This window comes from Trichomonas vaginalis, chromosome II (genome assembly GCF_026262505.1).
Source record: "Trichomonas vaginalis G3 chromosome II, whole genome shotgun sequence".
Taxonomy (NCBI): Eukaryota; Parabasalia; order Trichomonadida; family Trichomonadidae; genus Trichomonas; species Trichomonas vaginalis.
The window spans coordinates 9618021-9630891 of NC_067204.1; the positions used below are offsets into that span (position 1 = coordinate 9618021).

At 29.3% G+C, this 12871-nt stretch overlaps 6 protein-coding genes across 6 annotated transcripts, besides 3 other annotated features; 3 read left to right on the forward strand and 3 right to left on the reverse strand.

The window, feature by feature from the left end:
- Positions 1–628: 628 nt before the first annotated feature.
- Positions 629–1460: a mobile genetic element.
- An 821-nt stretch (positions 1461–2281) lies between these two features.
- Positions 2282–2598: a mobile genetic element.
- A 1052-nt stretch (positions 2599–3650) lies between these two features.
- Positions 3651–4297: a mobile genetic element.
- Positions 4298–4713: 416 nt separating this feature from the next.
- Positions 4714–5790, reverse strand: TVAGG3_0515240 (phosphodiesterase HL family; the record flags this gene model as incomplete). Its single annotated transcript, XM_001307094.1, has 1 exon — positions 4729–5730. The coding sequence occupies one exon, from the start codon at positions 5728–5730 to the stop codon at positions 4729–4731; it is 1002 nt and encodes a 333-aa protein (XP_001307095.1).
- Positions 5791–5865: 75 nt separating this feature from the next.
- On the reverse strand, positions 5866–7137 carry TVAGG3_0515250 (ubiquitin-dependent ERAD pathway; the record flags this gene model as incomplete). The annotated part of the gene is made up of 1 exon (XM_001307093.2): positions 6395–7006. The coding sequence occupies one exon, from the start codon at positions 7004–7006 to the stop codon at positions 6395–6397; it is 612 nt and encodes a 203-aa protein (XP_001307094.1).
- Positions 7138–7812: 675 nt separating this feature from the next.
- TVAGG3_0515260 (uncharacterized protein) lies at positions 7813–9009 on the forward strand (the record flags this gene model as incomplete). The annotated part of the gene is made up of 1 exon (XM_001307092.2): positions 7813–9009. The coding sequence occupies one exon, from the start codon at positions 7813–7815 to the stop codon at positions 9007–9009; it is 1197 nt and encodes a 398-aa protein (XP_001307093.1).
- A 304-nt stretch (positions 9010–9313) lies between these two features.
- On the forward strand, positions 9314–9766 carry TVAGG3_0515270 (uncharacterized protein; the record flags this gene model as incomplete). The annotated part of the gene is made up of 1 exon (XM_001307091.1): positions 9314–9766. The coding sequence occupies one exon, from the start codon at positions 9314–9316 to the stop codon at positions 9764–9766; it is 453 nt and encodes a 150-aa protein (XP_001307092.1).
- Positions 9767–10385: 619 nt separating this feature from the next.
- On the reverse strand, positions 10386–11586 carry TVAGG3_0515280 (protein prenylyltransferase family; the record flags this gene model as incomplete). Its single annotated transcript, XM_001307090.1, has 1 exon — positions 10591–11568. One exon carries the CDS (start codon positions 11566–11568, stop codon positions 10591–10593), a length of 978 nt encoding a protein of 325 aa, XP_001307091.1.
- Positions 11587–11618: 32 nt separating this feature from the next.
- Positions 11619–12403, forward strand: TVAGG3_0515290 (protein ubiquitination; the record flags this gene model as incomplete). Its single annotated transcript, XM_001307089.1, has 1 exon — positions 11682–12365. The coding sequence occupies one exon, from the start codon at positions 11682–11684 to the stop codon at positions 12363–12365; it is 684 nt and encodes a 227-aa protein (XP_001307090.1).
- Between the last annotated feature and the right edge of the window lie 468 nt (positions 12404–12871).

Consider the following 12871-nt stretch of genomic DNA (forward strand, 5'->3'; position numbering starts at 1 on the left):
GATATTAACACAATTTTAAGTTATTTAAATGAATCATTTATCGTATGGTATGAAGAGATATATTTGATAATCACTATCTGATATAGTTTCTTGAGTTAATGCTGAATAAAATGAATCTTTCGTGAATGGTTCCTCTTTATATAATTCTTCTTCGTAATTTTCCCACGTGATGAATTGATAAGGGAAAAAGGATTTAACACGTGATTTATTGTTTCCGAAATCTTGAGTGAATTGGTCTAATGTTCCACCCGCTATATAATTTCTGATGTCAATAAATCTTAATTCATATGGACAGTTTGTTTTCTTTACAATGATTTGCTTAAATTGTGAAGAAGAACCCAGCATTGATTTTATTTTCCATTTTGCAGTATTTAAATCACGAAGAATTAAATTTAAATCAAACTTTCCCGAATTAAAACCTATGATATTCACTTTATTGAATTCCTCATCTAGAAGTTCTTTAAACGCTTCCTTCTGTTTTTCATTTAATGTATGGGACAAAGTCCCCGCCGTTTGGTCCGTTTGCGGCTTCATTAATTCTTCATATTGTTCAATATTTGATTTAGCAACTAATGAACAGGTTGAAAATAAAATTCAATCCAATCAGAGATGAACGAATCACTTGATGTTAAGCAAAATTCCTCGTAAATGTTTTATCACGGTCTACGACCTTGCCGCTTCGGTCTGAAAGACCTTCAGGACTCAAAGAGTCCGTTTGCGGCTTTATTTTGACAGTTGATGATACCATAAATGGTTTTAAGTAAGCGTTCAAAGTTGCACATTCAGAAAGTTGAAGTTCTTCTTTAGTCTCTAATGTTTCGAAGTCAAAAGTAATATAATATCTTGTTGGTTTATAATATTCCTGCAAATTGTGAGCTAATAGCCATTGATATATCTTCTGTTTCGTGATATGTGGTGCATATGGTTGTTGTGTGTTTTGCAATTGAACGTCTTGAATTAATCTTCCATTATTTTCTTTACATTTCTCACAATGTTTTAAAAATCTTCTTTGGTTTTTCCTTTCTGGGTCATCACGGATAGAATATACTTCTTCTTTGCAAAAGGGGCAAACTTTAATATCCTGTGGAGTGCTTCAACGTCTGTAATTCTGTCAGCGTGAAGTTTTCCACATGGACTCTGTGTTAATAAAATATTTACTGTTTCAAATTCTGGATCTATCATTATTGATTCCACTAATGGAAAGTCATACCTTATTTATGTCTACGTCTTCTGGTGAGGGTCACAATAATAAAAATCAATATTAACGTTTAACATTTTGCTAACCTCTCACTTTCTGATGAAATGTCAAATCCTTCATATGCATCTATGGCTTCATTTAAATAACTTCTACGAGTTTTAGGATTAACACCATCAGGAATGTTATAGAAGCGTTTAAATAACCTTCTACCTTCGGCTCTTATTTGATTATCATTCATTTTAGCTGTTCCGTTTTTGTTCATTTATGTAAGAATAAAAAATTAAAAAAATAAATAAAAATAAAGTTTATTTTTTTAAAGTCCAGGGCTAAAGTCCATAAAATGAATTAAGAACACATAAATTTTTATCATCCGCGACGTGACGAATACATTTTAATTTACTCAAGAATGCGTACCCTGATACATTAAATCTAATTCCTGTCTTATTTAATTTCACAACTTTGAAAAGGAATGTATGAATAGCTATAAAATGATGAGATGATGTTTTATGGGTTGCTTCCATTTTTTCTGAAATAAATGAATAAATATAATGTTTATAAGTTTTCATATCTTTTATATTCTTAATAACGAATGGTATAGACCTTTCAACTTCGTCTTCCTTCGGTGCTGTTCTTTCATATGAAACATTAGTAGTATCTTCAATAATGAAACCACAATCGCATAAAATTTTATATGTACCAATTGTTTCTTTGATATTTTATCTAACAAATCAAAAACTTTATCAACACCTGTACATTTATTTAAATAATAATTTGTGTAAATATCATGGTCTTCTTTCTTAATCGTATTTGTTGCATATGTTACATTTTTCAGTGCTTTTTTGAATTTTTCAGAATCAAGAGGAGGTGAAAGTAATATACATGGATAATCTCCATCGTCAATAAATTGTAAACTTATGTTTATGAATAAATTTTGTGCCTTCTTCTGAAAGTGTTTCATCTATTTCACCATCTAATAAATTTTTAGTAGATTCCAAAAAGTAATTTTTATATCTTTCTTCATGAGATTTTTGAACTTCTGATTCTGAAGCTGGATATTCATTAAACCCTCTACTTCATTCTCATTATATTTTTCAACTTCTCTTAATTCCTTAATTTTTTCATCTATTTCATCTCTTATTTTTTCCAGTCTTTCAATTTCATCATATTCATCATCTTTAATCCGTTCTTCATAATATTCAGGGAAAACATCAGGTTCTTTAGGTTTTTCTTCTTCAGATGTGGGATATAAGAAATTTATAACATCATCTTTATTCATTTTTCCATCATAATCTAAATCATTTAATAACTCCGCGAATTTTTGACAATTTCTTAAATAATATTTATTAACTTCATAACTCGCCTCCTCTAATATATCCTTTATTTCCTCGTTTGTGAATCCCAATTTTTTAACGTCGTTAGTCTTGACACTCATTTTCATACGAATTAAAAAAATAAATTATTCAAAAAATGTAAGACATGAATTTTTAAAGTTTATTTTTCATTCATGAATGATAATTATATCTGATTTCTTTTATTCTCTCGTACATACTAGATTTGAAGAATTCGGAACTTTTACCATAATCTCCTAAATGTTTTCTTATCCCTAACGTGTGCCAGTTATTATATGAAACTGAATAAACTTTATCTTTATCTTTACACCTTTCATCACTTCCAATATATTTATATCTCAGTTTTGATTTAGCATTTTCATATTCATTAACGTTTAATAATTCACAGTCTTCCTTTTTAAATAAATGTTTTATGTATTCAGGATTTAATACTCTACGTTTATATGCTCCTAACTTAGTTCTAAAGGTTTTTCTACAAAATTTAGGAATTCCATCCTCTTTAATGTCATCAATGATTTCCATTTCATTATTTTCAATTTCTTCTTCTCGTTTATGAGGTCTTTGATTATGACTCCATTGATTCCATGAAATTAAATATTCTTTATCATTATATTTATACCTCATTAGCTTATTTTGGCTTTCATATTCATTTAATAATTCACAATCTTCATTTTTAAATTGAAGTTTAACCCATTCAGGATTTAAACAATGTTTAATTAATCGCGGAATATCTGACATCATCTATATATAGCTTCTTTTATAAAAGATAAAAAATAAATTATTTTAAAATTAATGTTAATTTTTTAATGATTTATAAATAAATATATTTTAATGCATCGTCTATATATAGATGTAACAAAAAAAGTCACACAACCCGCACTCATATACTACTATCCTTCGCTTTTAAGATCATTGAATTTGATTTTTATATAAAATAGTTATATATTAGAAAATAATATGAGTTTATGTGATATTATTTTTCAGAAGATTTTGTGTTCTTCTTCAAAATTTTATTTTTTATTAAAAAGAATCTTTACAAAATATACATTTACTTTAATTAATATTTAAAAACGTGCTCTATCAAAAGTTCCAAAAATTCAATAGAGTAGGGGTAATTTTAGCTAAAAGTGACACACCCGTGAAGGGTGTGATTAAAGAATTTAAGGAATATAAGCAAAGATTTCAATCAAAATCTTCGAACTAAGCCGATCGCTTCGCTCGCGGCTTTCTTTATTATTTTAAATTTGCATATTTCCATCAAAAGTTCATAAGGTAAAAAATTTCGTTTATTTTTACTAAGAAAAAAAAGGTTTTTGATAATAAATTTATTTTATTTCGAAAAAGTAGCAATAATCGTAAAAGGGTATTGATAGGCTTGCTAAAGTAACTAATTTTAGCTGTCAAATACTTTTGTATTTTGAAGTAAATTAGTATAAATTTGTTTTTACTTTTATTTCGAAAAAGGAACAATAATCGTAAAAGGGTATTGATAGGCTTGCTAAAGTAACTAATTTTAGCTGTCAAATACTTTTGTATTTTGAAGTAAATTAGTATAAATTTGATATTATTTTAACTCCCTTTGAAAACCTCAATTTTCCATACAGAGGGAACGGGAATAGCATCCAATATTCCCTGAGAATGGTTGCGCATTCTCAGTTCCCTCTATATTTCGAACGAAGCTCTCATCGGTCTTTTTTTTAATACTAAACGTTTTTTTTCCTGTCACTTTTAGCTAAAATTTGGGTTTGCCTTCCATCATTGAACAACGGATCAAGTAAGCAATATCAATTCTCTTTCAAACAATATTAATATACCAATACAACACATCCCAATTACTATTTATTGAATATTTTTGCTTTTTATTTGGAAATATCAAAAAGATTTAATACAAGCTATGACGTCATGCATTAAATGTTCAAGATGTGTTCATATTAAATTATTTGTATGTATCACACTTTCTAATTTTTTTTTTTACAAACAAAAAATAGAAGCAATTATGTGATTCTTAAAACTTCCTTCATGAGTAACATAAAACATTCCTGAATAATAATTGAATTAAGCAAATATAACAAATTACCTGTTAAATTGTTTCAAGTTATATAAAGAAAAAGGTAAATGAAGTGTTTTATACATGAATATGGAAAATAAAGAGGAATATCAAATAAAAATTTTTATATTTTTTTATTCACCAATAATTGTTTTAACACGCTTAGCCAAAGCACGACGAAGAGCCTCGTCTGGATCTTCTTCTACAACAGGAGCAGGTTTTTCGTGCTTCTTAAGATTTAGCTCGATATTTTCTTTGCATTCTTGTCTCTTTTGGCTGACGAGAGCTTCTCTTCTCTTTTGGAATGCTTCTTTCCTCTTCTGCATCTCTTCTTCTGATATTGTTTTAGCCATTTGTTCACGTTCGCGCTGAATCTTGCGACGCATTGCTTCACGCTCTGCATCACTGATCTTAAGCTCGCTAGAAGATGGAATTGGGGATATTGTTCTAGCGGACTTTGCCTCTTCTGGAGCTGGCTTTGGTAATTCGACAGCAGGAAGTGGAGCTGGAGCTGGTTTTGGTGTTTCTGGGACTGGAGCTGGAGAAGGTGCTGGGGCCGGTGCAGGAGCTGGTTTCTCTTGTGGTTTAGCATCTTCTGTAACAGGAATGTTGAGTGTTGGAGCTGATGGTGGGAGTCCTAATTCTTTCTCAACTTTTTGCATGCTGTCAGTAGCCAATAATAGTTCATCGTTGGTAGTTGCGACATCAGCAGCAGTCGCATTTGATGTAACGAAGAAAGCATTCTCAGATGGGCCTTGAACATCGAATGAAATTGCAGCTTCGCGATCTAACATAAGATTGTATGCGTACATTTTAGCAGCGAAGTATCTAAAATCTGTTGCTTGTTTCAAAACTGAGAGAACTCTTCCGCCAACTGAGTTTGGATTCTTGGATGTTCTAAAGCAAGCATCTTGGAACTGATCGAATGAAACATTAATAACATCGAGAAGATATATATTTAATGTGTCCTCTATAATTTTGCAAAAGCGTTGATGGCATTTGAAATGTTCATGATCGAACTCTTCTTCGCCTGTAAAAATGTAGCAATTCTCGAGCACAAAGTCTTTGATTGTATCAGTCCACATTGGTGATGCAAAAAACTCTAATACGTATTCCATGATCGAGTGCTTCGACATTTTGCAAAAATTCTTAGGCTAAATTGAATTATGAACGTTTACAAATGCTCTCAATTTGCGATTTTAATTTTCGACTCTGCTCAAAGATCGCAGGTCGTATTTCTGGTTTGCTAAAATTGAGTAAATTAAGTTAATGAATGATATGTGAGTTCTAATCAGTAAAAAGATATTGTGCAATCTACACTCCATCGATAATTTTGTTACATTTTAGATCCCACGATTCAATTTTTTGCGGAATAAAATGGCAAAATGTTCAAATATCGATGATCATGATAACATAATTGAAATACAATATATGACTGATATATAGAAGAAAAATCCTCGGAATCTATAAATAAATGCAGTATTAAAGATTTTGGAATCTTCCGATATTAAATTCTTAAATAGAACAGCAAATATTCAAAAACCCTTCAGTTATTTATTGGATCTTTCAAACAAAGTAAAATTAGAATTCAATAAAATTAATATCCTAATAAGTTTCCAATCTGAAGGTTAATTATAAAAAAGAATCTCTAATTTAGCTAACGCTAAAGTTTTTCATATGCAGTGCCTCTTATTCACGAAAAAAAAATGACAAAATTTAATTCATACGATTTAGCCTATTTATAATATATAAAAAGAACCATATAACAAGAAATAGAGTATATAATTGGTAAAAAGGAAGTTAGTCAAGAAGTTGGCGTAAAAAGTTTGGAGTCCTAAATATTGGAGTCTTTGTGATAACTGGGAAGATATATAATAAATAAAATACCAAATGTCCTGATAAAATTCCAATAATGATTGGGATTGGACTCTGATTTTGAACAACGGACATGAAAATCTGGAAAATTGGTACAAATCTGATTGGTATAGGTATAATTCCAAAAATTAGCATGTTAGCCTGCATTAACTTTCCAGCTAGCATTTCAATTGCTTCAGATAAAGACAAGGCGCTAGAAAATGAGCCAAAAACGTCAGATAAAATGTACACTGGAATAATCATCAAGAGTATAATGAATAAGAATGTTGACTTGCGTTGATTGTAAACTGTGGTTTCTAATGTATGCATAAATTTGATCCTAAACGCCAAGGAAATAAGCATCATAAAGTCCGGTTTTCCGAAATAAAAAAGGCCTGTGACAAGTCTCCATAATTCGAAGTCATGAAAAACTGCTTTTTTATAATAAACGAGAGAAATCGGAGGAAGAATGCCCAGTAATGAGATTATAATCATTGCAATGATACCACATGAATATCCAAATGTGATAGGACATTGGTGCATGAGTTCGTTCATCATTTTTGAAAAATTTTAATCTGTCAAAAAATATAATTGTCCAAATATTAAGTTTTATATGTTTTGAGACCTGATCTAGTAATAAAAGCTTTTTATTTTAATTTGTTTGAGTTGAAAATAATCGTATGTTATTTGGCCGAATAGTTATTCCAAGCAAACAAACAACAAAATAGCTGAAATTGTTAGTACTTCAATTAAGACGCAGATTTTAATATCGTCTAATCTTGGTAAGATGATACATTGCCTAATATATGATATTGAATTATTTTATATTTTAGGGATAAATGAACATTAGCATTATAAAACAATTCATTGATATTTTTATATAATAATCGAATATTCTGAGTTATAAAATTAAAGATGGAAATCAAGATTCAAATTGTGAGCTATACAAAATTTGCAAGACAAATTTTACTGTGCTCACAATTAGACTCATGAATTTCATACTATTAGCCAAAATGAAAAACCGTTTATTCTCAATTCTGAGTTGATATTTTCATTTGAAAATTTTTATCCTTCAATGAATTCATTCTTCTGCAAATGATATTTGGAATAAGTTTTTCAGCGGACATAATCCAACAGATCATATATCAAACACAGATCTTGTTAGCCGAACAGGAAATTTTCATGTTCACGACGTATATTTTACAAATCACAACGCGCAACTTATTAGACTTACTGATAATGACGACAATCGACTTCTTATCTCATTCAGTGTTTTTGATTCCAATTATGGCTCTGATAGAGCGGGTGGCAATATATACCAACAGCAAGGTCAAACCGTTCAATATCGAATTTGCAGCATCAAAATGCACCTTGAAAGTAATATTAACTACCCACATTCACGTATTACTGCAACAGAAAATAAATTATACAAAAATTACTTAATTGAGTCCACAATTACACAAAGCCACGAAGGTTCAGGCCCAATTGACCATAAATATGCCGAAAATATTGTTAGAAATGTAAATATTTCTAATTCCAATTCCTCATTTGTAAATGCGGTCTACGTTATTTCAGGTAATACAGATTTAGATGCAATTGTTTCATTTTCGACATTTGTTAAAAACATTGCTAACAGTTTAAGGTGTTTATTAAATTACGAAAATGGAATTCGAATCAACCGTTGTAGTATCATATCAAATGAATGTTCGTTAACTACAAAAGATTTCAATGGAGTTATTTCTGCATCTCCAAATGTTAAACTATCTGTTACAGATTGTATTATATTAAATAACAAAGGGTATGCATTATTTTGTGCAAGAAAGGATGGCTCTATTACAGTTTCTTCTTGTTTTATTCCATCAAATACTTATAAATCTTACACTCAATCAGTTCGAGGAAATGCAAATTTTGATATTTCGACAACTGGTTCATTTAACATTAAAAATTCACATTTTTCAACAGCACTTTGCTATGCAGATTTTCTGTTTTGTTCTCTGACTCAAATCACCACAGATAAAACTAAATATAAAATCAGACAAGATACAACAATCACAGGAACAGTTTCTTTTGATCAAAATAAAGAAGAATCATTTACACTTGAAATTTGGATAGACAACTATCCATCGACTAAACTTAGTAGATCAAGTGGATCTTCAACATATCAATATTCAATCAATATTCCAAGTGGATTATCCATTGGAAACCACAAAATTTATTCCAAGTTTTCGGACGAAAATACACTTCGATCAAATATTGTTTCAGCGGAATTTCAATATTTAAATGCTTTTTCCCTCAATTTAAATGACCTTGAAAAAACTGATTACAACAAAACTATTGACAAATACATCAAAGTTCAAGGAAGTGGAGTTTATTCAGAAGAATTTTCCATTAAATGCAGCATTGGAGGTATTTTAAGTACATTCAATGGAATTCCAAATAAAAACCCAGAAACATATACATTTGATTTCTCAGGTACCTGTTTAATTCCAGATTCTATTGCAGAAGAGAAAAAAATATTTAGTTACAGTTTGGGCAACTACAAATCTTGGAGAAAGCACTAAACCAACATCAAAGCAATTCCAATTAAATCGAAACTTTCCAGTTCTTGAAGTTACACCGCTAGCAAAGCGTCGATTCATTCACAATGATGACAGAGTTATTTCAGTTTACGGATATGTATCAGATTATGATTGTGATGACATTGTTACAGTCAAAGGAATTATTGAAGGATATCCAAGCACTCAAAAATCACAATCAATATCTGTTACAGATTCACAAAAGCATCAATTCAGCCTCAATATTGTTATTCCGGATGGTCTTTCACGTGATTATCATCCTATTCTTATTGATTGTTGCGACAAATCTATGAAATGTGTTTCTTCAAACCAAGAAATATTTTATTATGATTTTAACGCCCCATCTATAAAAATCACCCAAAAGCCAGCATTCCCTATTAACATCAACCAATATCACAATCTTGAATTCTATCTTTTAGTATCGGATAAAGACGGCAACAGCCAGATTCGAATCTTCCATGACCTTAACAGCACACAAGGAAATCTTGTCAACATTAGTCTCTATGATTCTCCTCAAGAAATTCCATATTTCATTCCTATTTCAAAAGACATCAATGTTGGAAATTGTCCTCTAAAATTTTTTGCAATTGATGATTATAATATTTATTCTAAATTTGTTACTATCAATGTATCATTTGAAGAATTTTCTCCAGAATATGCTAATAAAAAACGGTGGAAAAAAATTAAAAAACGCAGCCCTTTCCAACTCCTTTTTTATGCTTTTTCTGTCGGTAAATCATAATTATTTTAATCTTTTTTACTACAATTCTTTTAAATTTTTTTTTAATTTTACAGGACATTTACTATCAATGAATAGCTCATTTATATATCAGCGTGTTTCAGCTATATCAATGGAAGTTATACAAGTCCAAGTTGATTCATGTCCATTCAATGAGTTTGGATTCTTTGCCAAAAATTTATATTACAATGATGCTATAATACAGCACATGAAATATTGGCCAATGATAATAGATTCATTATTTCAGGAAGATCATGATTCAAAGATTTGACTCATTATCACAAAAATATTTAAAGGTTCACCTTCTACTTTCTGACATACTCTCAATTTTTTTGACATCCAAAATTTTTATCACGATTTTCTAAGGTCAAATGTTAATATTTTTGGTCGGGAAAAAGTTATAATAAATCATTAGATAGTACATAATATGATTTTTATACTTTTTTGTTTTTGTAATAAATACATATCCATTTTGTAAATAATATTTCATCAACATACTCAACACTATCGATAGAAGAAACAGATTCGTGTTCTGATATGAAATTTATGTATTTCATAGATATTAGATTAGATTATGGTGTAATTATAAATTGTATTTGAGAGTTTTTAAAAATATATTAAATGGAAATTTAAAATTGTTTAATAACACAACAAATATGAAAGACAATAACATAAGTAAGACATGTATGAAAATGTATATGGTTATTTTGCAATATATTTCTTAAATATTAAAATATCAACCTCGAATAATAAAATTTTGGAGAATAAACATGGGTACATCATATGACTAACTAATATAAGTCATTAATGATATGATAAATGAATAATTATAACATTGCATGGATCCAACGGAAATATCGCTTTGCTGCTGTTTGTTGAGCTTGGAATTCTGTTGGATAGTCATCGGATAATGCAATTTGAACAATTAGATTTTCATTCAATAAATTAAATTCTGATTTTTCTGGAATATCATATTCTACTGGAATTAAACTCAATTTTACAGCAAATTTCTGAGCTAACTCTATATAAGCATCTGTAATTTGGCTTCCAAAAAGCTGTTCGGGTAAAATTAAATCTTCATGAATATTATTAATGTGTTTCCAGCCGCTTGGTACTGAAATTGATTTTGAAAGTGATTGTAATAGGAATTTTCTAAAACTCCAGAGACTTTCATGTCCTGGAAATTCGAATAAGTTGATTGTATTTTGTTTTAATTCTTTTTGGAGAAATTCTGTATCTTTTGGCATAATGTGTTGATAATAGGCAAATGCAGAACTATCTGAAGGATGACATTTTGTCCAATTTGATACCCAAGAAATTTCGTCAGTTTCTAAACTGAATGTATCATACAGCCAAACTCTATGAGACCAAAGAAGATAGTTTCTTTCGCGTTTTGTTGTTAAAAAGTTGCAAAATTCGATATGTTTTGTGATTTGTGATTGATTTTTATTTATTAGTAATAATTCTCGAATTCTAGTAAATGCGCCTTGACATTTTGGATTAACTGTTAAACCAATTTGGCAAAAGTGTAGTTCTTCTTCAATGTTTTGATTATTAAATTTTCTTCGATATATAAATGGGCGTTCATCATGTGATCCTATTAGGACTCCGATTAATGATGCTTTGTCGGCATCGCTATCTATGTTTACTATTGAAAAGCGTGTTAATTCTTTTAATAATGTTTTGGAAATAGCCATTTCATCTCCAGAAACAACAATTCCACTGCTATCTTGTATATAAAAATCAGAAACTGCTTCAATAGATTTAACTTTTAATGCATTATCAATGAAATCATTCAAATTCATAATAATTTTGACACTTTACGTGACATTTTTTCTTCAGTATTAAAATGTTAGCAATTCCTAGTGATTCCAAAATATCTGAAATCATTTTTTATGGAAAACTAGATGATTTGCAAATGTATTCAATCGAGCAATTGAAAGATCATCGTTCAAGTTCAGTATTTTACGTTTTAAATCGAGCATTTAAAGAAATGTCACCACTATTAATTGCAATTTTGGCTCACAGACTCGATATAATACAATATCTCTTAGAAAACAAATATCCTGTTAACTCTTATGTTGGAGGTACATATGCACTTCATGTTGCTTGTTTCTTAAATTACCCTGATGTAGTAGATCTTCTTTTATTCTATGGAGCATCACCAATTTTAGTAGATGATCGAAATTTAGATCCTTTATCAATAGCTGTTACATACGAGTATATTGATATAATAGAATCATTGTTATATACTGGTTATGATCCAAAATATCTAGCCTTGCCGTTATTTATAGCTATTACAAATAATAATATTGATATAGTTGGAACATTGGTTTTACATGGCGCTGATGCCAACATAGAATGTAGTATAACAAAGAAAAAACCTATAGATATTATTAAATCTTCTCAAGTTGAAATCACAAATATTATACAAAACGTTAAACCGCTTCCTAAAGCCGATTTGAGTAAAAAGGCGAGATTAGATTTTATAACTCCTTCCTGTCAAGCTTTGAACTCATTAGTCGAAGATATATCTTACAGTTTTAAGCCAAAAGACATTACATTGCATCAAATTGTTATTAGATCTAAGGATTCTAATTAACTGTACCTGTATAATAAATGCATTAAATTTGTTTCCACTTATAAATAAATATTAGAATTCTGTTTAAATATAATCAACTATTCCAATCTAATGCGTGCACATGTGGGCTTAAATAAGTAATATATTAAAAATTATTTGATAATAAAATAAATTTATCGATGAATATCTTAATGTTAGAGACTATTATATTGCACAATGAAGCAGTTTTTCGTTTAAATCTAATATTCAAATATTTTAATAATATAGATCATGCTTTATCAAATGATAATGAGAATGATATTTGTGATTTAAAATAATTTTTTTAAGATTCGCCTTCAGTTCATCACCTTATCAGATGTACAAAACAATCGAATTACTCCTTCAGCTTAATTGGTCATCTCCAAACACCAAAAAAAATTCAAAAATTCAGAAATGAAAATCAATTTTATAATTTTTCTCTTGAAAAAATCAATTTCAAAAAAATTTGGAAAATCAAAGTACTGTGTAATTAGTTAATTCATCAAATG